At 47.0% G+C, this 26,955-nt stretch overlaps 1 protein-coding gene across 1 annotated transcript in view; it reads left to right on the top strand.

Moving 5' to 3' along the window:
- Positions 1-26,716, top strand: part of POLD1 (DNA polymerase delta 1, catalytic subunit) — a 31,907-nt gene extending 5,191 nt beyond the window's left edge. The window contains exons 7-27 of the mRNA XM_060255461.1: positions 106-220; positions 1,614-1,743; positions 3,079-3,245; positions 4,390-4,494; positions 5,871-6,011; positions 6,161-6,271; positions 7,953-8,144; positions 9,056-9,144; positions 9,981-10,097; positions 10,746-10,859; positions 12,319-12,466; positions 14,130-14,225; positions 16,056-16,193; positions 17,602-17,777; positions 19,174-19,326; positions 20,274-20,376; positions 21,958-22,090; positions 23,994-24,107; positions 24,942-24,994; positions 25,267-25,364; positions 26,328-26,716. Of these exons, the coding sequence (XP_060111444.1) occupies positions 106-220; positions 1,614-1,743; positions 3,079-3,245; positions 4,390-4,494; positions 5,871-6,011; positions 6,161-6,271; positions 7,953-8,144; positions 9,056-9,144; positions 9,981-10,097; positions 10,746-10,859; positions 12,319-12,466; positions 14,130-14,225; positions 16,056-16,193; positions 17,602-17,777; positions 19,174-19,326; positions 20,274-20,376; positions 21,958-22,090; positions 23,994-24,107; positions 24,942-24,994; positions 25,267-25,364; positions 26,328-26,424 (2,590 nt within the window). The 3' untranslated portion in view covers positions 26,425-26,716. The remainder of the gene's footprint in view (positions 1-105; positions 221-1,613; positions 1,744-3,078; positions 3,246-4,389; positions 4,495-5,870; positions 6,012-6,160; positions 6,272-7,952; positions 8,145-9,055; positions 9,145-9,980; positions 10,098-10,745; positions 10,860-12,318; positions 12,467-14,129; positions 14,226-16,055; positions 16,194-17,601; positions 17,778-19,173; positions 19,327-20,273; positions 20,377-21,957; positions 22,091-23,993; positions 24,108-24,941; positions 24,995-25,266; positions 25,365-26,327) is intronic.
- Positions 26,717-26,955: the final 239 nt, after the last annotated feature.

Genomic DNA, 26,955 nt, shown 5'->3' with positions numbered 1-26,955 from the left:
CACTGATTCCCCTTGTTTATATACTATATTAGAAGCTGGGATATAGGGAAAATGTGACCCCCCCCTCTTTCTCATCTCTCTCAACCCCACATGTTTCCAATTTAGGTTCATGGTAGATCGTGATATCGTTGGCTGCAACTGGATCGAGTTGCCGGCTGGCAAATATCGCTTGCGGCAGGAACAACCTGCTGGAGAATCCAATAAGGAGAACCCACCCAAGGTGATGGCAAAAGACCATTCAAAACGATAATGCAACAAAGCAGCAGTGTTAAAATAAAGAAAGCCAAAACACAACCAACCTTTTAAAAAACCAAATGAGCAGAGGTCACAAAAAGATAACAGCAACACAATATTAAATATTAACATTTTAATTAGCTTATTAAATCAACAGGAGGAAATTTAAGTGTTTGAGTGAGGACTGAGAAGGCAAGCCTCTTCCCTTCCCCCCTGCACAATATTGATGTTCTTTACTGAGGAAGTTTCAGAGCAGGCAATGAATGGCCTGTATCCTACCACTCCATGCAGAAACATTTAGAGCTTACCTCCTAGTGGTTCTTCATCCGAGGAAGACGTTTCGCTGGAGGAAGCCTCCAAACTTTGCTGAGTGGAGCAGGGATGCATTTAAGTCTGTTTTTCTAATGCATAGCAGGGGTGGCCAATGGTAGCTCTCCAGATGTTTTTTGCCTACAACTCCCATCAGCCGCAGCTATTGGCCATGCTGGCTGGGGCTGACGGGAGTTGTAGGCAAAAAACATTTGGAGAGCTACCATTGGCCATCAAATAAGAGAAGATTTCTGACCAGGGTTTTATATTCTGGGTGTTTTGCTTAGAATGCAAAGCCCGTGACTGGTCTGTTAAGGAGAAAGAAAAATAGAGCTATGCCAAGCAACTTGCCAGCAAGCCAAGTAAGGAAAAGGGATGTTAGGTGAGGTGACAACTTTTTAAATTATATGAAACCCATACGCATTTTGCTGTAAAAGCTTTGTTAGGGGATCAGCAAGCTCTGATCCCCCTGATGAAACTTTTACAGCGAAACATGTAGAGGATTTATATAATAATAAATATATAATAATAAAGAAGTCTCTTTTCCTTACTTGGCTTGCTGATCTGCTGAGAGACAAAGGAGGAATGATAAATCAGATGTGGCTGAAGGAAAACCTAGTCAGGAGGAGGGGAAGCCAAATGTGATGATTAATTTTGTGTAAAGTGGGGCATCAGACATACACACACTAAATAATGCACTTTCAGTGTACTTTCCAGCTGGATTTTACAGTGTGAACTGGCAAAACCCAGTTAAAAAGTGCACTGAAAGTGGATTGAAAGTGCATTATTTTGTGTGTGTGATCGCAGCCACAGTTCAGCCTAAGGAGAAATTGGAAGAGTAACATTTTGTGCAGGGGAGGGCAAGGGAGCCTGAGTTTAAGGGGTATGTCCAGAGTTTGGTGTAGAGCTTAGGGGAGAGCTTTTTCTGGAAGAGGTGAGTGCAGTGTGTGTAGGCATGGGTCTGTCAGGCTAGCAAGCCATAAAAAATATCCTAAGGTGGAAGACTTCTTAATGAGGATTTACAAAATGTATTACTTATTAACGTCTGCCTTTTCTGTCTTCATTCATAGCTATCACTGTGTCAGCTGGAGGCTGATGTAGCCTGGACGGATTTCATTAGCCACTCACCAGAGGGAGAGTGGCAGCGTATCTCCCCCTTGCGCATACTTAGTTTTGACATTGAATGTGCTGGACGCAAAGGTATCAAGGAAACCTGAGGGAACAAAGTGATGCGGGAGATAGATTTGAGCTGGGGTGTGTAGATTGAGTTTGAGTCCTATCGGATAATTCCACAAGGGTCCTAAGTGCAGCAGTATTTTAGAACCTTGCAATAGTGATCCTTTATGCTTCAGAACAAACCACCTGGGAGGAGCAAAGTTGTTTGGTGGAGTGTGCATTTAGCACTGGAATGGTTCTTCCTTAGGCCAGCCCTGCAGAACAGTGTTCCCAGAATGTGTGTTACAGGGTCTCTTGAGTGGTGGCTCTGGCAAGCTACTTGTTTGGAAGGAATTGACCCGTATGCTGAGCAGGCAACTAACTGCTGAAGCTGATCAGCCACATAGACTCCTTGAGAGAATAAAACAGTTTCTTGACCATGGTGTGTTTAATGGCAAAGAGCTATCTTAAGTTTGAGAGTGAATGATATTTTTTTTGTACTAAGTTGTCAGTAACAAGGGTAACCAAGGAGGTTAGGACAAAAACAGTAATCAACTATAGTTGAACCCACAGTGCTAATATAAAAATATGCTATATTTTAATTATACATAGAAAATATTAAAATCATAATACAAACCACATATCTAAAGTTCTGTATATAAGTACCTATACCCAGGGCTTTTTTTTTGTATCAGGAACTCGTTTGCGTATTAGGCCACAAACCCCTGATGTAGCCAATCCTCCAAAAGCTTACAGGGCTCTTAGTACAGGGCCTATTGTAAGCTCTTCGAGTATTGGCTACATCAGGGGGTGTGGCCTAATATGCAGAGGAGTTCCTGCCACATAAAAAGCCCTGGGCCCTATACCCAATATCAGGACAAATATAAGAATATATAAATACAGGTGAAAAGGTACAAAACGTATGCAAATATAAGAACCAAATGTGTTTAGGCTATATATGCTTACATTTGTCCTGATATTGGGTATAGGTTCTTGCATACAGAACCTTAGATATGGGTTTTTTATTATTATAATTTTCCCTATGTATAATTAAATATGTTTTAGCACTGTGTGTTTAGCTATATTTGGTTGTTTTTGCCCTAATCTCCTTGGTTACCTTTCCAGTATTGGGTTGTTCTCCCCCCTTCGCCCCTCTTTTCCCCTCTGGTCTTGTCAGTAGCAAGGGTACCTCGCATCAGTTCTAAGGCTGACAAAGTGCAGGCTAAGAGCTTCAGAGGTTACCCTTTGAGGTGCATTTGTTCTAAGCGAACCAGCTGTTGACTTCACCATTAAGTTACAAAGCTATGTGCCCCTCCCACTGCTGTCAAAGGCACTTTCAGCTGTCAGGCTGACTACCTCCCTTCCTGTGTTCCCACTCAGGTATTTTTCCTGAACCAGAAAAGGACCCGGTGATCCAGATTGCCAACATGGTCCTGCGCCAGGGGGAAAAGGATGCCTTTGTGCGCAACGTCTTCACTTTGCAGAACTGCGCCCCTATTGTGGGTTCCCAGGTTCTCTGTTTCACCAAAGAGGAAGAGCTGCTGAAGGTAATGGTGAAGGAAGGATGTTGCTGGGGAGAACCTCAGTCGGGGTATGCTGTGGACTGAAGGGTGGTGGGAGGTAGGTATGTGTGGTGAATCAGTACTGTTGCTTTAAGAACCACCCCCACAGTCTAAGAATAATTTTTCTGCTCTGCTACAAGATAACTAAGCTGCCTGTCCTGTCCCTAAGAAACGTGGGGGTAGACAGCCAATTAGGAATCTTGGGGCAAGAAAACACTTTCTAGGAATTCTAGAAAACAATAATGAGGACCTGGAAAGAGTTGCATTTACCTGGCCCACATGAGAAAGGTGGGATGGAAGTACAAATGCCCCTGCCTGCTCTAGAAATATTTCAAACCACATGTGTTTGTCCAGTAATGATCATTGATGAGGAGGTACTTATAGCTGGGCTCAATAATACAACAAAGCAGCAGTTTGGTGTAGAGCAGTTTGTTGTGGTGGTCAAGAGTGGTGGACTCTAAACTGGAGAATGAGTCTTGATTCCCCACTCCTCCACGTGCAGCCAGCTGGGTGACTTTGGGTCAGTCACAATTCTCTCAGAACTCTCTCAGCTCCACCTGCCTCACAGGGTGTCTTTTGTGGGAGGAGGAAGGGGAGGTGATTGTAAGCTGCTCTGACACTCTTTTGGGTAGTGAAGGGCGGGGTGTAAAACCAACTATTCTATTTCGCTGCTGTTCTTGCCCGTTCCTCATCCTTCTTTTGGCCTGGTTATACCTCCCAGATCTGAGGAAGAGACTGGAAGTCTGAAAACCTGGCTTGTTGGGAAGGGAGGCTGTTAATGCCATCAATTTCAAGGAATTACAAGATAAAAGGAACCTTTTATGCTGAGATGACTGGCAGCTATTTCTGATCAGCATCGTATTGCCAGTGCAGAAGCATCACCGGCCTTAGTCTTCAAGATCTCTTTGCTTAAAATCTTGCTAATTGAATCTTAATGCATCGTTTGCTCTGTTGCTCAAAAATGGCCTCTCTTTCTTTGGACAGAGCAAAGTAACTTGTCAAAGATGGTGTTTGAGTCCCACCCCTGTCTAGAGCACCAGGGGTATGGGCGAAGGAGGGGGAAGTGGGGCTCATGCTTTAGTGACAAGGGTTTTCTCTGTCTCATGGACATGTCATTTTTTTCTTCCAGGCCTGGGCAGAATTCATACGAGTTGTGGACCCTGACATCATCACCGGTTACAACATCCAGAACTTTGACCTTCCATATCTCATCAACCGGGCTCAAACCCTCAAGGTAAACCCCGTTGCCTTTTGTGTGCCTTAAGAACAATGAAAGCAGGCGTTCTAAAGACCTTACAACCAGGCAATAAAGCAATAATGAAAAGCAGTAGCACAGTCAGTAATGTGTAAGCATCCAAAAAGAAAAAAAATCCATTTGGATGGCGCTATTAAAAAGTGAGAAAAATCTAAGGCCTATTAAAAAGTGAGAAAAATATAGAACATCCCAGCACACTGAAAGCAACCTCATTTGGCAGCAATAAGCCAATCAATCAGTCCCCCCCCCCCCCCCACAAGAGTTCAGGAGAAAATGATTATGCCAGAGAATGGCTGTGGACCTCCTCATCCCAGCCAGGAGATGATGAGGAAGGAGGGGAGGATCTGACTGTGAACAGGTTGGATGATCACTTGTCATATCAAACAGAGGAGCAGGAAAGCCTGTATGCTGTGTGTGTGTGGCTGGGGACACAGATCATATGGAGAGGCTGATTGGCTGTAGCTGCTGCTGTTGGTAGAGAGGGCGTTCCCTTAGGCCTGAGGATAGACTGGGGCTGTTGAAGAGGGGGGCAGGGTCCAGCCAAGGCTGTGGGCCCAAAATACTTTACTTTACTTTACTTTATTCGATTTATATAGCGGTCTAGATGCGGCTGGACAAAGTAGGAGGAGAGACAGAGGGATGTGGAGATGAGGTTTGGTAATGCCTTGAGGTCTGTGTCAAGGAACCATTTTAACCTGCTAGTAAATAAAAGTTGTTTATTGGCTGCCTTGAGTCCGTGCCATTTACAGATGCCGGGATAGATCAGAGACCTTCCCCATGTCTCCTGCATGCCTCTCATGCTGCGTGTGGCTTGGGGTTCCACAGCAGTACCTACAGACTGATTTTCACTTGGTACCAAAAAGTGTATAAATGATATCTGTTTCTTGGGAGGGTGATCAGTCTTTGACTTGGAATCTGTTCCTTAAGGAGGAACATCTTGGCTGGTGGAAGGGGCTCGTCCTTGGACAAGGGGCCAGTTTGGCAGCTTTGTGGCCCATTTCTGCTGCCAGGTCTCCCTGATGTTGGCAGGCCTTAATAACGTGGACATCTTTACATCCTTTGGTGATTAGAGATGTCGGCAAACTAGTAGGGAGACTATAGTGGGATAGGCATATGATAAAGTCTGTGGTCTGCTGTCTCCTCTCTATACATTCAGTCCATCAGACCTTCAGTTTTCCCAGCACTCCTGATGCTGCTGCTTTCTTTAGAAACCTCAAATGCAGACTTCTTGTCCAGCCCCTACCAAGTAGTGGACACTTGTCTCCCCCAGCGTCTCTTGCTACCTGTTCTGCCTATTACCTCTTCCCTTGCTGCGCTTTCCAGCAGCTCACAGCCCACTTCTGCTGCACTCTTAGGTCTCCACGTTTCCTTTCCTGGGTCGCATCCCTGCCCGCAAGTCTGTCATCCGCGATTCCTCCTTCCAGTCCAAGCAGATGGGCAGGCGGGAGAACAAAGTCATTAATATAGAAGGCCGTATCCAGTTTGATTTGCTTCAGGTAAGGCTGAAGAAAGTGCAAGATGGATGACTGCTAGTCCCATTTTGCAGATGTGGAAGCTGAGGCTAGTGATAGCCAGGCTCAAGCCTGGCATTGTGTTTGTTGGACTTTGCTGACCAGCCTCACAGTTTGGCCCTTTCATCTCCCAGGTTCTGCTGCGAGATTACAAATTGCGCTCTTACACTTTGAATGCCGTCAGCTACCACTTCCTGCAGGAGCAGAAGGAGGACGTGCAGCATTCCATCATCACAGACCTGCAGGTAATGGGTTGGCAGCCAGGCCTTGTGATTGGTTGGCTGCGGTCCCTTTGGACAAACTTACTCGATGACTTTTATTTTCAACCATTTTAGACTCTGTGAGTGACTGGTTTGATTTGACTGACCTGCCATTCACAGCACCTTGTTCCTGAAAATGTTCTTTCTGATTGAAATATTCATTCACCTTTCCCCATTTCAAATCTTGAATTTTAACAGAAGACAGGCAAAAGAAAATAGTTTATTATGGAAGGAGTCTTGTCGCCCTGACGTGGCTAGCCCAGGCAAACCAGATCTTGTTAGATCTCGGAAGCTAAGCAGGGCAGTCTCTGGCAAGTACTTGGCTGGGAGACATCCTTGGAATACCAGAAGTCAGGAGACGGGGCAGACTGTATCAAGCCACTTCTCTGAATATCCTCCAGGCCCCCAGTAGGGGTCAGTCGCCAGAGGTCACCATGACTTCCAGGTGCACACACATGCACATGTGCTCTTATTAAAAAAAATACAGAAAGAAAAAGAAAGGAGTGGTGTCATATCCTTTGAAAGGAGCAGTAGCTGAAAACAGGCTGGTGAAAGTTTATTTCATTCATTTATACCAGGGGTGGCCAAACTTGATTAACATAAGAGCCATATAAAATAAACGTCAGATGTTTGAGAGGCGCAAGGCATGAATATCAGATGTTTGAGTGCTGCAAGGAAGGAAGGAAAACAGATGGAGGAAGGAGAGAGAGAAGCAGAAAGAAAGAAACTTTAGATGCATTCTCCAAGCTGCCGAGAGCTTGGTTTGGAGAAGAGAGAAATGCCTTCTCCAAGCCAGCCAGTGGGGGCTTTAAGAGCCACACATTATGTGTGAAAGAGCCACATGTGGCTCCTGAGCCACAGTTTGGCCACCTCTGATTTATATCCTCATTTTCTCCCCATGGGGATGCAAAGCCACTTTTTATTCATTTTATCCTTTCAATGACAGCTTTGCCAGAGTGGTCTCGATCTAGACGAAACGTTCCTGCCTCCCCTCTGCACTGCTGCCTGCTGATCTCCACAAAACGCTGTTGCGGTTGGGTGGGTTCTGAGGGGCAAGATTAGGGTGGTCTGCAGAGAGTTTGGAAAAAATTGCCAATTAGTATTGGTCCATCCCAGTAATTGGCTCAAGGTCACTCAGTGAACTTTCCTGGCAGAGTAGGGATTCGAAACTGGGTCTCCCAGATCCTAACCTGGCACTCTGTTCATTATGTGACTCTGACTCTCTTAAAAATTTACGTCAGTTTTGCATGGCACCTTTGTTTTTTTCTCTGTCCCCCTGTCAATTTTTTTCTTTTAATTACTGCATGATGCTTTCTTTCAAACCATAGAGTTCTTGACTGATGCCGAGAACTCTCTGACGCTCTTAATTATTCATAATTCTAATTCTCGTGGTTCCTGTGGAGCAAAGAGGTGACAGAAAGCTGTCTTAGTTTAGGGTAATAGCAGAGGTGTTGACCTTAGCAGAGCTGCCTCTGGTGAAGTTTGCAAACTGTTTCTTTATGGAAACAGTAGACTACAGCAGCCTTAACCTCCTCCCATACTTGTGTTAGTACACGCGAGGCACAAAGTTGGGGCAGTCTGTTAGCCCTTTTTGTTCTATTGATTGACAAGTGCTTTTGCTGCTTCTGAAATGCGCAGACTTTTTTCTTCCCTTTCCCTTCCGCAGAATGGTTCCGACCAGTCTCGGCGGCGACTGGCCGTGTACTGCCTCAAGGATGCCTACCTGCCCCTGCGGCTCTTGGAGAAGCTCATGTGCGTCATCAACTACATGGAGATGGCAAGAGTCACCGGCGTGCCTCTCAGTTACCTCCTGGCCCGGGGGCAGCAAATCAAGGTCGTCTCTCAGCTCCTGAGGCAGGTAAGGCGCAACTGAGGTCCTCAGGGTCACAGGCAGAGTGGAAGCAAGGAAAGCCAAGGACATTCCAGGGGGTTACATCCTCTGTTCTAACCCTTTTTGATAATTTAACAAATGCATGGTGGTTCTGATTTAAAGATCTATGTTGAGCTTTTTGATCAACTGATTTCCAAGGCAGCTTCCGATATGACAGTATGAGAAGTACAGCTTCCATCGAAATGTGGCTCCAGGCTCATTCTGTTGGGGGCAGAGTGGCTAAAAGAGGAGCAGGAGAACATGATGCTAAAGCCTCTTCCGAGTGCTTTGATATCTCTGCTGATCTTTCAGCAAGACCAGGAGGAAAGCCTCAGTAAGCCCTTTTGAAAACATCTTCTCCAGGATGGGTTTCTGAATGCATCTCCTTGTAGACTATCACCCCATAAGAATAATTGCTTTAGGCAAAACAACCTTGAAATTAGGCTTGGAGAGGGACCGTTCTCCATCTCTTCTCTTCATTGAGAGCCAGCGTGATGCAGTTGGTTAGGGGGTCAGGCTAGGATCTGGGAGACACATCCCTTCCTATTAAGGAAGGCAGACCGACAAGCACAAGTCACATGGCATGGTTCTGTATTTCTGGACCTCTCAGCCCATAATCGATTTGTGGCTGGGGGCAATGGCTGATCTCTATCAATGACCAAATGATGAGGAAGCTGATTATGGCATCCAGTCTAGCCTTCCTAGAAGTGCTTTTTCTCGAAGCGTGCTTTTGCTCGGGTTGTCCTGTAAAGTGCCGTGTCAGTTGCTAGTCTTTTTATCTTATCTGTGCAACAGGCAGGTAGTGGTGAGAGTAGTGGGAAAGACCCATGTGGATGACATTATGAGTTATGGGAGAGTGGCTAGAAACTTCCAGACCTGCCTCTTCTCTGTACCCAAAGGCCATGAAGCAGGATCTGGTGATGCCGGTGGTGAAGTCGGAAGGCGGAGAAGACTACGCTGGAGCCACCGTCATTGAGCCACAGAAAGGGTGAGGCCTCACATGTCTGTGCAAAGGGCTGCATGCTTTCTCCTTGCCCTGCAGTATGTATTGGAAGAGCTCAACCCATTGAGAGTTACTGCAGAGAGTGGGCAACATGTGGTATTCCAGGTTCCCTGCAAGGGAAATGGGTCAGAGAGCCAGTTTGGTGTAGTGGTTTAGTGTGCGGACTCTTATCTGGGAGAACCAGGTTTGATTCCCTACTCCTCCACTTGCACCTGCTAGCATGGCCTTGGGTCAGCCATAGCTCTCGCAGGAGTTGTCCTTGAAAGGGCAGCTGCTGTGAGAGCCCTCTCAGCCCCACCCACCTCACAGGGTGTCTGTTGTGGGGGAAGAAGATAAAGGAGATTGTAAGCTGCTCTGAGACTCTGATTCAGAGAGAAGTGTGAGGTATAAATCTGCAGTTTTCTTCTTAATGTCATGAGGGGACCCAAAGGTATTTGTGAGTTGGGAGAAGGAACCATGGACAGCTTGGGTTTGGGGTGGATTCTAATAAGGCTGAGCATGGAGCTCAGAGCTGGAATGGCTGATTTTTGTTAAGCACCCATTTCAATCTCCAGACTGGAGGCTGAAATTGCCACTCTGCTATGGAAGCTGATGAGGAAGTCACTCACAGGGTGGCTGTGAGGGTATAATGGAAGAGGGAAGAAGCATGTTTCTTGAGCTCCTTGCAGATTGAGAAAGTAATAGATAAGACTATGGCCAGAGGTCAGGTGGAACATGGATTCTCCAGAGGTGTAGATGGGCAGGTAGAGTTAGGTTAAACCTAACAAGATGCAGAGGAGGAATATGACAGATTTCCTCCATCCCTCTTTTTTCCCTTTTAGCTATTACGATGTGCCCATAGCTACCTTGGACTTCTCTTCTCTGTACCCTTCCATCATGATGGCACACAACCTGTGCTATACCACACTGCTGCAACAGGGGGCGGTAGAGCGCTATGGGTGAGTGTCAGAGGGCCTTTTAATTGCTGCTTTATGCTGGGCTAACAGAATGGGAGGAGTAGAGCCAGGTTGTTCGTGCGCGCGGGTGAGGCAGGGAAGGTGTGTTTGTTTTATGCAATTTCAACACTTTATTAATGAGCACTATTTATGGAAAATAGTAACAACACCTTGTTATGAATAAGAAATGAATTAACCACAAAGAAAGGACTGGTAGTCGCGATAACCAGTGGTATTCCAAACTAGGCATGATCCAAACTTGGATCAGTGAGCATTTATGCAGTATATAAAATATGAGTGGCGGGTGAAATACTCAGGGCCTGGAGGTGGGGGGCTGCCAGTGGGGTGGCAGTAAATCTGAGAGTCCATCCTAGATTTTTGGCCCCAGAATCACTAAGATTGTCCCTACAGTCCATTGCACCCAGCATCCTGTGGAATGATCCTCGAGGCCCAAAAACTTGGCTCCTCCTTCTCTGCACCAAGATCTCAGTGAGACATGATTAATGGGAATTCAAAGGATGCTGCTGCTTATATATGGGATATTTAGGGGGAAGGAGTAATTAGAGACAAAGATGAAGATGTATAATGGAAGGGTGGGGTGGCAAGACTGGCTTGTGCGCCCTCTGATTGAATGTTGCCTTTCCCTGCTAGGCTTTTGTCAGAGCAGTTCATCCGCACCCCGACCGGCGACCAATTTGTGAAGGCGTCTGTTCGCAAAGGGCTGCTGCCTGAAATCCTGGAGAACTTGCTGGCAGCCCGCAAAAGGTGAAGCAGCGTGTGGGGACACCTCTGGGTTTTAAAAGTGATGGGCACAGGGGATGAGCCATATCTCAACTGTAAAGCTTGCATGTTCTATGCTCAGTCCCCAGCACCTCCAACTAAAAGGCTGTCCAGTAATAGGGCTGAGAGAGACCTGCGTTGTTGGCCTGGATGGTGCTCAGCTAGAAGAGCCAATGGTTTAGCTGTGTCTAAGCTTTGAATGTTCACATGTGGGATCTGGAATTCTCTAAAGTGAGGAATAGGGCAGGAAGGGGTTTCCAGTTTCTTTTAAGGAGAAGCCAAGAGAATAGGTTGGACTTAGGGCTCGTTGGAAAGCGTGGGAGAACGAAGGGAGGGAGTGGTCAAAGGGTTACATTCCCTGATTGATAGTTGGAATACCCGGCTGGGGCTTATGGCTGGGCATGCATGACAAGAGGCTGGAATCTATTTATTTGTAGTCTGCCTTCCTTACTGAGACTCAAGGCAGAATGCCCAATGTAACTCAGTGCAATAAATGGAATAAGACATTTGACAAACAAAGCAATAGGACTAGGATTACAGAAATCTGAAAACAACGCATAAGTATCAGACATGTTAATGATGCCAAAAAATTCAATCATGTAGGTAAATAACAAGGAAAAGAGAGCAAGATAATACATAATATTAAACATAAATAATATAGGCCAGGGGTGTCAAACATGCAGCCCGGGGCCTGAAGCAGGCCCCTGAAGCAGGCCCCCAAGTAACTGGCTGTTGTCCGCTTCCTTCTCCCTCTCTCTTGCTTCCTTCTGCATCATAGCTTGCTTTGCCAGGCTCTCTCAATTGGGGTGGAAGGGGGGGTAGGTAAAGCTTGCTTTGTCAGACTCTCAATTGCACAGCAGAGCTACTGAGCCAATCCTCTCTTCCTTCTATTGGCTGAGGCTCCTCCCCCTCCCAGTTCCCTGGAGGAGGAAGGAAAGAGCCAGAGCTTCCTTTGCCCAGTTCCTTGGATCTCATGGGAGAAATACAAAGAAAGCACCTTTAAGACTGAGAGCTAATGTTTTAAGGTGTTTTTTAAAAAAAAAAAAAAATCTTTAATTGTGTTTGTCTGTTTCCTTTATAAAGTTTATATCTCTGCTACCTAATCTTAAATAGGAACACATACGGCCCAGCCTGATATGGCCTGGCCCAACAAGGACTCATTTATGTGAGATCTGGCCCTCATAACAAATGAGTTTGATGCCCCTGAGGAGTGTAGCCCACCGTCACATTGATTAAAACACCTTGGACTATTTAACATAATAGAGGGGGTCAAGGGTTCACTCTGCTCACCCTGCATGTCCTGTTTTCAGATTCAAAAAGTAGAGCTCCCCTCCTGTACTTGACAGGTGAGCAGAAAGACACAGGGATGCGCCTGTCGTGTCCAGATTGACCTTTATTCTTCCCTGCTTTGTGATCTTCTATTTTTTTATCATGACTGGCACAGGGCCAAGGGAGAGCTGCAGCGGGAGACCGATCTGTTTAAGCGCCAAGTGCTGGATGGGCGGCAGCTGGCCCTTAAGGTCAGCGCCAACTCCGTTTACGGCTTCACCGGGGCCCAAGTGGGCAAGCTGCCTTGCCTCGAGATCTCTCAGGTAAGCCTTTTGAGTTTAGCATGCTCAGAAGTCATGACCGATCGTTGCTCAAATGTAGGAAGCTGCAGTTGCTGAACCCCCCTCTGCTATCAAATCAGCCACTTACTTATTGGCAAAGGACAAATCGGAGGGCGACTTAAGCTATTCTTCATTTTTGCTGTCACTTAAGCTGACGGAGCACATTCCTACTGGCAATCCTTGGCTGGACCTGACTGTGATTTATGAAGTATCTTTAGAAAAGAAGCCCACACAATTCTGATAAACATTTTTATACAACGGAATCAGGGCAAACAAAAGGAAGTAGCACTTTGGGCAACGCATCATTAACTTGATGGAATTCACAACCACAAGAGGTTCAGATTATTTTCAGTTCAGATTATTTTCAGAAATAGATTAGAAAAGTGCACTAAGGCTGTTTATTGTAGACCTGTCAGCCAAATGGGAACTCCAAGTACAGAGGTGGGGTGGGGTGAATCTCATGGAAGATTTCCGTGTGTCTGACAGTCCTTGTGGAAGCGCCAGAATGATTCCTGCCTGTGTTCTTGAAATAAGGGGAAGCAATCATATCCCCATTTTTTCTACCTGGGCGAGAAGACGTAGCAGGAGGTATCTCTTCTGATACAATTTCAGAAGCCAATTTAAGTAGTAACATGAAAATGGCCCGTTGTATGTTCCGCTCCTCCCATATGTGCACTGTTATTTCATTAAAAATTATACTGAAGTGCTGTGTGCAGCTGCAGTGCTTGTTGCAGGCAGAATTGCACTAAGTACGTTTTCCTTTACACTCCCCTATCGCTGGGGGTATGCAACAGTTAGCATAGTAAAACATCTTATAAGATATAAAAAGAGAATGTATTTCAGCAAAGCCACCTTGCAACTCTACCTTGCTTGATTTATATCCTCCTTTTCTTCCCAAAAGGGACCCAAAGTGGCTTGCGGTGTTTCTCAGCTTTTCCACTTTATCCTCAGCACAATGCTCTGAGAGGGGATGGCTAGCTCCAGGTCACCCAGCCAGCTTCCATGGCAGAGTGGAGAACAGCACCTGTGTCTCCCAGATGGTGGTGGTGGTTGTTGCTGTTATTTATTGCACTTGCTTCATTATCCCATTCCGACTTATGCCAGGCTCTGGGCGATGTACAACATGTATTATAAAAACAGCATGCAAATTAAAAACTGGCATGACAATTTCAATTTTAAAATATTTAAAGAAGCAAGATGGCACCCTATAGATTTTTCTCCACACTCTGGAGTACCAGAGCATCATCTGGGGGGGCAGGGGGAGAGAGCTGACAAGGTGTCTTGGGAGGGAGGGGTAGAAGATGGAAGGCACCAGCTGAATGACAGAGATCCCAGCCCAACTCTCTAACCAGCACATCACGCTGGCTGTCGCTTCTTAAAAAGCCATTGTTGCAGGCCAAAGTAACAGGGGTTTTGAAAAATGCGTTTTAAGCCTTGCTGAGCCTGTAAGAATGGGTGCAGATTAGTTCCCAGGTGGAAAGAATTTCTTAGGAGGTGACAGATTGGGCTATACAGATTCACGTCATTTGAGAGAACTCTGTGGTTGGGGGGAGGGGAGGGGTTCAGGATACGTCTAACGCAGTGATAAGTTGGAGTCTCCTGGAGCCCTTGAAGTTTCATGTCACACTTTCTCCCCTGCGTCTAGAGCGTGACTGGATTTGGACGTCAGATGATTGAGAAAACGAAGCAGCTGGTGGAATCCAAATACACCATTGCCAATGGTTACAGCGCTGATGCCAAGGTAGGAAGATGGGTGGGCGGCGGTGGCTAGGCTACCATAAAGGAAAGACAGAAGCTAGCTGCCAACTTCCTGAGAGGAAGAAGGCATAGAAATGCTCTAGGATGGAAAAAAACCTGATGTGTTACTAAAACCCCTCCGGTCTTTAGTATTTTTGCCCTTGTTTTCTCATCTCATGTGCTGTCTTTGGCAGTGTTGATGTCTTCATAACAGCCACTGGGAGTGGAGAAAGCTTTTAGTTGTTTGTATGATTGATGGGTTTTTTAGCCCTCCTTCTCCTGCACAGATGGTTAAAGCATGCAACATAGTCGAAATATCATACAACAATCAAATATATACAATTATTAATCACCAAAACATTTGATGGTGTCTGCTGCGCAGTTAAAGTCCCAAGGGGTTCTGATTGTGGGTAGCTGTAGATGGAAGGGTACAAAGCAAATGGGTGGGTGAGGAAAGCCAGCCATGGTGGAATAGAGCAGGGAAGGCCAATATAGATGAATTGCCACCACCTCAACCATAGGCCTGGCGGAGCATCTCCATTTTACAGGCCCTGTGAAACGGCATTAAATCCTGCAGGACCCAGATCTCAGCTGGGAAAGTGTTCCCCCAGGCTGGAACCAGAGCTGAGAAAGTAGACCTCCCCTACTGATTGAGGCCAGGCGTACATCCTTTGGGCTGGGAGTCACCAGTAGACATCGATCAGAGGAGCACAGAGCCCTTCAAGGAAGGTATTGAGAAAGAGTTAGAGAGTGGCCAACCTTGTGGCTGGCCGCAGGGCTTTTTTTGTTGCAGGAACTCCTTTGCATATTAGGCCATACCCCCCCTGAAGTAGCCAATCCTCCTGGAGCTTACAGTAGGCCCTGTGCTAAGAGCCGTGTAAGCTTTTGGAGGACTGGCTACACCAGGGGTGTGCAGCCTAATATGCAAAGGAGTTCCTGCTACAAAAAAAGCCCTGCGGCTGGGGGAGTGATAGAGGCAGTAGAACAAGAGGATGAGTTGTGCTCTGGCCCAGTGACCAAGCATGTCGTTCGCATGCAGAACATGGAGTAATTTTATTGTTTTAACTTATTTCTAATTTTTATTGCTATTGCTTAATTTTGATGTCGTCTGCCCTGAGCCTGCTCATGGGATAGGGCAGACTAGAAATTAACGAAAATAAATAAAATAAACAAACATCCCAGGTTCAACCCCTGGCATTTCTGGCTTGAAGGACCCAAGTAGCGAGTGAAGTGAGAGTTCTCTCTTAGACCCTGAGGTCTGTCATCAGAATAGACACTGCTGACATTGAGGGGCCAGCGGTCGGAGTCAATAGACAGCAGCTTCATGTGTTCTTGAGTTGGGAGCTGCACAAGGAGGAAGGGAAAGGAAAGGTCCCCGGTGCAAGCACCAGTCGTTTCTGACTCTGGGGTGACGTGGCTTTCACATTTTCACAGCAGACTTTTTACGGGGTGGTTTGCCATTGCCTTCCCCAGTCATCTACGCTTTCCCCCCAGTGAGCTGGGTACTCATTTTACCGACCTCGGAAGGCTGAGTGAACCTTGAGCCGGCTACCTGAAAACCCAGCTTCCGCCAGGGATCAAACTCAGGTCATGAGCAGAGCTTAGGACTGCAGTACTGCAGCTTGAACACTGCGCCACGGGGCTCTGTACAAAAGGAGGAGGAAGTCTTTATTAAAATATTTCTGTAGTACTTTTCCTGCCATTGATGGTGCCTCAAGGCACTTCTGCCGTTGGACTCGAGGTGGGGAGAGGGATGGGCTGGCATCTCTGTACTTGAGCCAAGAAGTGGGCTCTAGCCTACAAAGCCTCCGTTTTGGTGTCCTTCAACACACAGGTAGTGTACGGGGACACAGACTCTGTGATGTGCCGCCTGGGTGTGTCGTCGGTCGCCAAGGCGATGGAAATAGGCAGGGAAGCAGCCGCTTGGGTCTCCAGTCATTTTATACCCCCCATCAAGCTGGAATTTGAGAAGGTGAGTTGCATGATTGCTGATTTTTGTTTTCTCAATATCCCACTTTTTGACCACGTTAGTTTTTTTTAAAAAAAAATCAAATCTTTACTTTTCCTTTATTGTCCCTGTTGCTCCCTGAATGCTACGCTCTGTTCCTGCTGTGGCCAAGGAGTCTAGAATGTCCTCAGAACCAAGTGGGGAGGAACCAGGTGCTACCGTGCCTCTGATGTTGGAAAGGCTGTGGGCAAACAAGGGGCTGAGTTAATAATAAAGCCTACCTTTGAAACTGGACTGTGGATGAACACACCTGAAGAGCAAGGTTCTCAGTTCACTGAGTGGTCTTCCTGAGGGGGTATCTTCAGGGCTTTTTTTGTAGCAGGAACTCCTTTGCATATTAGGCCACATACCCCTGATGTAGCCAATCCTACCGGAGCTTACAGTAGGCTCTGTACTAAGTGTCCTGTAAGCTCTTGGAGGATTGGCTACATCAGGGGTTTGTGGCCTAATATGCAAAGGAGTTCCTGCTACAAAAAATCCCCTGGGTATCTTCATGACAGCCACTGGATCATGAAGACACTGGCCAAGGTAAACACATTTGTGGGCCTTCTTCAGCAGCCACTGATCTTAAGGAAATGTTTGTGGTCTCATACATTCTCTTCCTGCTCTCCTAGAAACCCAGCTTAAAACAAAATCCGAGGTTCTAAGAAAGCAGGAAGAGAATGTGGGAGGACCCAGAATCCTGTCTGGAAGTCAGTGGATGATGAGCAGCTACAGCAGGAAAGTTGACCCTCCTTTGTCCAGAAAAGCAAATGGAAATGCTTCCAATCAATCAATGAACAGTGAAGCTTGCTGATAAAGTTGTTTGAGAAAAGATTTTCCCTGTAAGGAGGAGGTGTAGACCTCAGCAGGCTGGATCCAACTAGCTTTTCTGCTGGTGAAAAGGGGAGCAGGGGGTCCCTTCTGACCACCAAAAAGGCTATGCTGGCAGTCAGGGAGTTGCATGAACAAAAGCCATGCGGAATGGACCCATTGAGATTAAATGAAAAAGCTGATTGGATCCAGCCCATAATGAATAAGTTCAGGGTCAAGTGTGTGGGGTCAGGGACCCCATATAATTGGAAGTTTTCCTCCAGACACATTCAGAATCCAGACAGATGTTGAAATTTTCCTGTTTACCCTTGCACAAATAATCAGAAGGTTCTCCTTTAAACAGGAAGATCGCTGGACTCTTACAACATCTATGTATACAAACATTGTATTTTAGTGTGTACTTTTTTACTATTCTTACCAAGTTGAGTATTTCTACAAATCTGGAGAGAGAGAGAGAGAGGGGGTTTAGATAATATATTTTTGCAGCATCCATGTTGATGCTTGTAGTCGTACACTGATTTTTTTTTTTGCCTATTTCTCAAATCTGCCTTCCTCCCAGGTGTACTTTCCCTACCTCCTCATCAACAAAAAGCGTTATGCCGGCCTGTACTTCTCATCCAACCCTGACACCCATGACAAGATGGACTGCAAGGGCATTGAGACGGTGCGTCGTGACAACTGCCCCCTAGTGGCGAACCTCATCAACACCTGTCTGCAGAAGCTTCTCATCGATAGGTCTGTGGGTATTTGTGATGGAGGCTCCCCTCCCCCTCATTCTGTGTGTGTGGGTGGGTCTATTAGCTTGACCCAGGATGTGGTGGGCACTCCTGAGGGAATATGGTGACAGGTGCTCGTTTTGGCCCAGGGTTGAAAAATATTTCCAGTTCAGTAGTTCTAACAAACTGTAGAGCATCCATCCAAAACAGCAGAATGTATGGTTCAAGCAACTGAAAAGGGGTGGGATGGGGAGTGAGAAGAAACTGCAAAGGGGTGTGTGTGCGTAAGTGTTAAGTGCTAGCCCTCTTCTAGGCTTGATTTGGTTTGGAACCCACTTATTTGTCTTTTGGGCAACCCACAGTATCCATAAAACTCTTCTCCAACATCACATTTCAAATTAACTTGTCTGCTTTCTTCAGTGTCCAACTTTCCCACCCATACATAGTAACAGGGAATGCTCTGGCATGAATTAACTTGAGCTTGGTCACCAGCAACACATCTTTAGTCTGAAGGATCTTTCCTAGCTCCTTCATGGTTGCCCTTCCCAATCTCAGTCTCCTTCTGCAAGGGATGCCAGTGTAAAACCAGAATCGCTTCAGGATTACTTGGAATAGATGGATTACTCTTTGATTAGTTCTTGCTTTACACCGGTCTCTCCTTGTAAGTTCTGCACTCCCCTGCCATTTTCTGTTGTTTGAATTACAGGTATAAATTTAGTCGCTTTAAACGGACACTCTGATGCATCTAAGGAAACGAGCTTTGACTCACAATAGCTTATGTGAGAATAAATGTTACACTTTTAAGATGAAAACAACCAAAAAGGGAGGAGACTTCCATCCCAGAACAAGCCAAGTAACTGAAACGGTTGAAAAGAAGAAAAACCTTGTATGTAGAAATGTCAAGATCAATTCCAAAAAAAAAATCAACATGATACAGAATCTTTAATCAAATTGTAAACATTAAAAACCACGCATAAAAATCCATCCGTTTTGAGTTACATATATGGGTACCTTCCTCTGCTGTAATAAACATTTTTTGTATTTTATGTTATTAACAACTATACTTGGTTATAGGAAAGATGATTATAAACGTATGACATCTCCATGAATAGATGTGTAATTTTACACATAAACCTCCCCCCACCCTTTTTTTTGGTCACCTGGTTAGTTTCTAAGGTGCCACTGGGTCCGTGTTATATTTTATTGCTAGGGAGGGACCTACACAGCTCCCCTACTTGATTTACCATCAGGGGTGCTAGAATAAATTCTTAGAAGCTGCTTCCCGGAAGCCATAGATCACTTGGAACATTTATCTAACTCCTGCAGTCTACCACCACCCAGACTCTCTCGGTAGCCTGTTTTGAAAAAAGGGGCCCTGATTTGTCACACACGCATGCCTCTTTCTGTCTCTTCAGAGACCCTACAGGTGCCGTGGACCATGCCAAGGAGGTGATCTCTGACCTGCTGTGTAACAGAGTTGACATCTCACAGCTGGTGATTACCAAAGAACTGACCCGCACAGCAGATGAGTATGCAGGGCGTCAGGCCCACGTGGAGCTGGCTGAGCGGTGAGTTGAGGGAGACCAGTTTTATTTTTATGAAATCTCCCTTTTAGAGGGAAGCAGGGAGGATATTTCCTGGAGACTCCTTCAAGGTCCTTGACCCGTGGAAGAAGAGAGCACGGGGGGATGGCCCTTGTCCTAACCTTGTTCTGAGTATGCAGTCATCCAGTGGATGGATTTTGAAAATGCTGAGTGGGTGGGTTCAGCAAAGAGGGTATTGCTGATCATCCGAGGCCTTGGATCTCGTGCTCTCGCTCTCCCCCACCTGGTCTCTTTAGTCTTGGTGGGAACCCGTATGTACTGCAGGGGAGGGGGAGGCGTGTAGGTGTGGGGAAGGCCAACGAGGCGTGACCAAAGGGAAAGGCAGAAATAGTCGTGGCTGGGTCCCAGCTGCAGGTGGAACCTCCTGAGACGCCCACCCTGTGCTCTGGGCTTCCTGTACTGACTGCGGCTGTCTCATCCGCTGCACACAGACGCCCTGGTGCGGTAGGCTGACTCCTTTTTAGCTCGGCTGCTTCACTGCCCCCTTAGCAAAGGAGACCAAGGCACTCTGCCCGGTGTCATCTGCAGGGCAGAGATGAGGCGAATGGCACTTGTGTTTCATTTTCTGTCACTTTGTGTCTCTGTAGAATCTATTCTGAGGGTAAATGTACCAGTATAGCTGTGCTATTAACATAGTGTCATTTTGTTTCCAACCTCCCACTTATCGCCTTCGAAAACTTCTTTGAATCTTGGCCCTAGCTGTTAGCTTCAACTCATTATGCTCCCCCCATCCCAGACTCTCATCCCTGCTCTGAAAAAATTCCTGAAGCCCGATTGGCAGCACTGTCTTGCTGGCTAGGGCATCCTTAAAGGCGTCTCGTTTCTAAAGGAACACGCTCAGTCCTGATAGAGCCCTTCTTGCCATCTTTGAATCTGACCCGCAGTTCGCTGCTTGTGCCTTTTCTCCATAGGATGCGGCGGCGAGATCCCGGCAGTGCCCCCAACTTGGGGGATCGAGTGCCTTACGTCATTATCAGCGCTGCCAAAGGAGTTGCTGCTTACATGAAGTCTGAAGTGAGTCAGCAGGGGAGGAAGAGGGATTTGATGGGCAGTCGGGAATAACTGTGGGTTTGCATATTCCCCCACACACATGTGCAGAGCTGATTGGGCATAAGTATTTGCATTGAGAATGATTAGCCCAGTAGTCTTAGCCCAGAAAGAGGTCAGTCACTGATACACTTTGGGGAGGGAGAAAGGTTGGTAGCTGCAGGTAGTAAGTGGACTTCGAGAAGAAATTTGTATTGTAAGTTTTTACGTCCTTCCCCCATTTTCTTTTTGGTATTTTGTATATTTGTGTGTGTGTGCGCACCTGGAAGGGATGTTGACTTCTGGTGACTGACCCCTACTGGGGGCCTGAGGGATATTCAGAGAGGTGGCTAAATAGAGCCTGTCTCTGTCCTCCCAACTGCTGGTATTCCAAGGAGGCTCCTCATCCAAGTACTTGCCAGAGTTGACCCTGTTTAGCTTCCGAGATATGACAAGATCAGGCTTGCCTGAGCTATCCAGGTCAGGGCCTTGGTCCTTCCCCCATTTTCAGTGGCTTGGGTTAATGTCTATAATAGGCCTTGATTGAGTTGCACATATGAACCTGTCTTCTGCTGAGTCAGCCCCTTAGTCCATCAGCTTCATCTATTCTGACTGGCAGCAACATTTCAGAGTCTTGGGTGGAGATCTTTCCCATCACCTGCTAACCTGATCCTTTTTAGCTGGCTATGCCAGGGACTGAACCTGAGGCCTTGAGAAGCTTTGGGAGGTGCAAACTCGAATCCCATTCTGCCGTGGAAGCTCGCTGGGTGACCTTGGGCCAGTCACACACTCTCAGCCCAATTGACCTCACGGGATTGTTTTGAGGATAAAATGGAAGAGGAGAGAATGTTGGAATACTACTTGGGATCCCCCAGTGGTGTATTTATGAACTTAATTCTTCATGCTACCACTAAACCGCAGCCCATCCCATATCCAGTCCTAAGGGAGAAGATCCAGCCAGCTTTTTTGGTCACCTTTGCTCAGTTTCCCCTCCTTTGTACAAACCGCCTGGCTTTTGCCCATGCCAAGCCCTTGACCCCCAGCATAGCCTTTTCGGGTGGTCACAGGCAACCCTTCCTCCTTAACAGCAGAGGATCCCCACTGCAAGGGCTTATCCAATACTCTGCATTTCTGTGGAAGTAGATCTTATCCTGTACTTGTCCTTTTCTTCTTCCTTCCTGCTGAACTAATGTTTGAGAGAGAAGTTGGCCCTCCAGGCAGATGGCTGAGATCCTTTTATTTATTTGTTTGGAGCAGGGAAGTAGATCTTTGAACGGTCTGCATGGCCTCAGTTTCTCTGTGTTCTGATCCAAATGCAGTTCCTGTTTAAAGGCTCCATGATGGACCTGATCTCTGAGGCCAAACTGAGTTTCCCACATTATTGCCTGTGAGTGCTAGCGTGCCTCTTGCAGTGAAGCCTGTAGTTTGCAAGCGATTAGGGTGGAAGTGATTGGGCAATGACCCTCCCGGGGAGGACAAGCAGTCCTGTGGTGTGGTCTTTCGCACTTGCAGCCCTTCCTGCTGCTGCCCCACCACCGCTTCCTGCTTACATGGCCTTTGTTTCTTCAGGATCCGATCTATGTGCTGGAGAACAACCTGCCCATTGACACCCAGTACTACCTGGAGCAGCAGCTGGCCAAGCCACTCCTGCGCATTTTTGACCCCATCTTGGGAGAGAGCAAGGCGCAAAACGTTCTGCTGAGTGAGTGCGACACCTCTCCTCCAGCGTGCGGCAGGGCTTGGCCTCCACGTCGGGGGGGGGGCAAGGAAATGTGGAGACATGCCCTCATATCGCACCTTTCTTGTCTGACGAAGTAAATTGTCTGGAATGAGTATTGTCCAGTGTTCCCTCCAAGCTGAGTTAGTGTGAGCCGGCTCACAGTTTTTTTAGCCTCCAGCTCACACATTTAACTTTGCTCAGGAAGGCTGGCCCCAGAGCAAACTCATTTATGCAGTAGCCAAATCACTTGCTCACAACTTTCATGCCAGTAACTTACAAACTAGATCTTTTGCTCCCAAGACTCCACAGCTTAGAAGGGAGCATTGGGACTGTCCCCTGGTTCTTTGCTCACAGTTGGCCAATGCAGTGAGAATCTAGACATCAAAACCGGGCAATGTGAAGTGTGAGCCCAGTTTCCCCCTCTGCCTTTTGCACTTTGAACATTGTGCCTGCCTGTTATCCAACAGGGATTCACCCCGCAGTTCTGAATCTTCCCCCTGCTTCAGGCAGATGGGTTTTTACAAAAATATTTTATGTTTAAATTGCTGCTTGTGCATCTGGGGGTGTCTGTTTTAAAAGATTATTCAGCTAAATTTTTATTTTTGCTTCAAGGGGACTTTATGATGTCACAGGCCCCTCTGTCTCAGTCAGCATAATGCACAGCCAGCTTCTTCTGCAGACTGGTTTCCCCTAAGAGGGGAAAGAGAGATTGCGTATCTGACCACAGCCTGGCAAATGTGTTTCCCTGAGCACTGCGACTCCTGCTTGTTAAGCACATCTGCCTTAGCCTTCCTCACAAGCTCATGTCTGTGAAGGCAAAATGCCCAGAACATGCGAGTTCACACCCTGAACAGCAAAAGTACCTTTATCTCCATGAAGTGGTCTTAAGGGGCTGCCCAAGGGTGATTTTCAGAACAGAGTAGATCTTTTTTTTTATTTATTTATTTTATTCGATTTTTAGCTCACCCTTCCCATAGAACAGGCTCAGGGTGGGTTACATCATAAAAACAATCAACAGTAAAAAAACAGTTTAAAATATATAAAATCTAAAATTATGGAGTAACAATAGGTACTAAATAGCAAATTCTGCCTTACAGACATGGCCTATTGTCCAGGTCCAGCAGCTCTTATAGCACTGGGATAGAGTGAAGGGGGAGGCCGGTAACAAGTGATGTCCCCTGCCTCAGCTGAAAGCTTGGCAAAAGAGCTCTGTTTTACAGGCCCTGCGGAATTGAAGCAGATCCCGCAGGGCCCGGATCTCCAGGGGTAGCTCATTTCACCTGGCCCTTGTCAAGGCCAGATAGACATCTCTGGGGCCGAGTATCACCAGCAGTTGTTGGGTTGCTGATCATAAAGACCTACTGGGCTCATGCAGGGAGAGGCAGTCCTTCTTTGCTGTGCTTTGACTCTACCTGGTCAAAAGGTAGTTCTTTGTTGTGTTTTGACTCTATCTGAACCTTGGCCCCTCAAAGGAAATTGTGGGGGAGGAATCTATCTCCAGGTATGAGCCTCACCTCCAGATGAACAGGTGAGAAAAATTAGAGGGACACCACAGTCTCTTATTTCCTGTTTTTGGAAAGAGCTGACTTTTGCCAAACTTTTCTAGGCTGGCAAACCTTTCACATGAGCCATGGGAGGCAAGTCCAGGTTCTAAGGGCTCCCCAGCTGTAGAAGGAAATGAGACAGATCTGTAATGGAGATCTCTCTTGAGTCAGCAGGCTCAGATGGCTTATTCCCAGGGGATGCTGTTAGGGGAACTTTGGATACTCTGCCCCAATTGAAGGCGGTGTAGAGAGAGAGAAGGGTGTCCTGACCTCTCCTGCTAAATTGCGTGGAGGACATGGAATGGAGCGTGCTCGACCCTTTTCACTTCCTTCCCTTGCAGAGGGGGACCACACCCGCTGCAAGACGGTGCTGACGGCCAAAGTCGGGGGACTCATGGCTTTTGCCACCAAGCGGAGCACCTGCATTGGCTGTCGGGCCGTGCTCAACCATCACGGTGAGACCCTGTCTGTGTCCATCTTTCCCGTCCCAGTATTTTTATTTTTGCAACCTCTTACCGAAATAAGTGCCCTTCCCCACCGCCGCCCTTGGCTTCTTAACAATATGTGTTGTAAGTTCCTATTGCCGGAACTTGCCACAGAGTGAGAGAGTATCTCTGTGTGAGAGCGAGCTGAGCTTCTGTAACCAACAGGAAACCCCTCTAACAGATTAGCCCATACAGATCTTGACCTGCATGTCTTCCCCCTCTAGTTCTTTATCCCTCCACAAAATGTGCCCCTCCCATTCTCACATATGTTGTAGAATGCAAGCTGAAAATTAAGATGAACAGGGTCTGGACCTTGGGACCTCTGGTGGAGAATGATTCCTAGTGGTTTGCACTGGGAGGGGAACATGGGTTCCAGGGTTCTCTGTGGGAGCATGTCATCGTCTTCCTGAAACTTTAAGCTGCATCTCTTGAGGGAAGGATGGTGTTTGGGAGCGGTGTACTCCCTGCAAATCCCACAGTATTACCAAGCAGTAGACAAGTTCACCATGTGCCAGAAATTAATTACCAAAATGGGAGGAGGATTAAACTTCAGGTTACTCAAGCCAATTAGCCAAGCCACCTTTTAGAACAGAAAGCCAAGCATTTCTGGATTGCTGAGCCCAAATACAGAGGTCGGTCGCTTCCTGAGCATGAGTAAAATCCATTCACCAAATCTCCATGACAGCTGTCTTTGATACTCTGGATTCATTTGGGGCAGTTCTGCAGAGTCGGTGGGGCCAGAGAAGCCCTCAAAGACCTAAATGGGGGCAATGGATGTTTTCTGACTAGCTTTTCTCCTTCCAGGTGCTGTCTGCAAATTCTGCTTAGGCCGCCAGTCTGAGCTCTACCAGAAGGAGGTAAGTAGGTACGTGAGAAGGGCTAATGGACTTAACTAGTAGCTGGATAACGGCTATCTGGCCAAGGTTTGGGAGTCCAAGAACCCTTGATTTTCTATACAGGGTGAAGAATTTTGTAAGCTATTGGGTGAGATTGTGGAAGCTGTGGTTATTCCAGGGAGGAGGATGAGATTGGGAAAATGAAGTGGAGAGGAGAGTTAAAGAAAAGGGCATTGATAGCGGCCCGTGATGCCTTGGGCTCTGCCATCTGCCTGCTTTTATCCCCTCAACAGGTAGCCCACCTGAGCTCCTTGGAAGAGAAGTTCTCGCGCCTATGGACACAGTGTCAACGTTGCCAGGGCAGCCTGCACGAGGACGTGTTGTGTACCAGGTGAGGACTGGACCGCCCCTCCGCGCCCTCACAGAGCAGCCCCAGCTCTTGTCCCATTCCCACAGGGATATTGGGATAAAATATGGCTTTATATCACCCTGCAGTGTTTACACCTGCTTATCAGACAGGTCCCTCGATCAGCAAACAGATGGCTCCCACGAAGAGCTACGGTGGCGGGGGTACAGCTGAACCTGTTTTATGGCCTTTATAAATACAGCACCTGTCAGGACGCTGCGGGGGAATGAGAGGCAAAGCCCTTCTGCTCCAGCTTGAAAGATATCATCTGGGTCACCTGGGTTCTCCCAAGAGAGGCGTGAAGCATGATCACACAGAGAGAGAGAGGCTTGAAGTAGTGTCTGTACATACCAGTAGATTGAGGTAGTAAAAACAGCAAACTGCTTTGGAAACAGACAGAATGTACCCCTTTGGGATGTGTTATTCCCTTCACAAATCAAAGTGTCAAAGAAGGGGGGCTAGCTAAAGTTATGAACTCCAAGTAAGGAAATTCCTGGAGATTTTGGCGGGGGGGGCAGGGGTGGAGCCTGGGAAGGGCAGAGTTTAGGGAGGGTGTTCAGGGGAGATGAGAAACGATAGAATCCACTTTCCACAGCAGCCATTTTCTCCAGGGTAAATGAACTCTGTCATCTGGAGATCAGTCTGGATTTCTGGGAGATCTACAGGCTCCACCTGGAGAATGGCAACGCCAGTCCAGGCCTTTGCCCCCCCCCCCCGGGTGCTTTTTGTTAGGAGAATCAAAATGTGATTCTGCCAGATGTGTAAACTAGACACCCCAAACAGACAGAATGAGATGAGCCAGGACTATTGGGTTCTCCTTTTCACCAGGGGAGCCCCAGTTTCTTGTTCCACTCTTGCCCCTCCCTCGTTCTACGAGCCCCATAGAGGTTGCCGGCCCCACAATGTTCTCACCCCGAACTAATGATCCTCTTGCTCTCGTTCCCGCAGCCGCGACTGCCCCATCTTTTACATGCGGAAGAAAGTGCAGAAGGATCTTGACGATCAAGAAGCACTGATCTCACGCTTTGGTCCCCCGACATGGTGACACTTCCTGCCTCTCTTAACCAATCGGACTGAAGCTCTGCCCCCAACCCTGGGCAGAGCATGGCCTGAGCCGCTGCAGGGGAAATAGCTCTTCATCACGGAACACCAATCAAAGTTGTCCCTCATTCCAGGTGTGGCATCCACAGCCAGGATTCAGGAGCCGGGAAGACTTGAGTGGTTCAGGAAGAGGTGTTGTGCACAGCGCGCTACAGTCCCCTTGGACAATGATATGATTACATGGACTCATCCTTGTAATATGTGTTTCTACAAATAAAAGTTTTGTTTATTTTTTCCCCCCTTGGATGTTTAAAGTTTGTTTGGGAGACAACCCAGGGGGAAGGAAAAGTTGAAAGGACAAAAAAGGAAATGCATATTAAACCACCGTTGACTCACAGACGATAGCACAGAAATCATTTTAATGCACCACAAATTTAATTGTGTGCTAACCGTTGAATACAAATGCACCCTCTAAGTGCTGCCCTGCACCTACCATAGTTGGTAGCAACAGGCTGTTTCTATCCATCTGTCATAG

This window comes from Heteronotia binoei, chromosome 15, assembly GCF_032191835.1.
Source record: "Heteronotia binoei isolate CCM8104 ecotype False Entrance Well chromosome 15, APGP_CSIRO_Hbin_v1, whole genome shotgun sequence".
Classification (NCBI taxonomy): domain Eukaryota; kingdom Metazoa; phylum Chordata; class Lepidosauria; order Squamata; family Gekkonidae; genus Heteronotia; species Heteronotia binoei.
The sequence above is the reverse complement of the archived record's forward strand: the minus strand, read 5'-3'. Positions and strand labels throughout refer to the sequence as shown.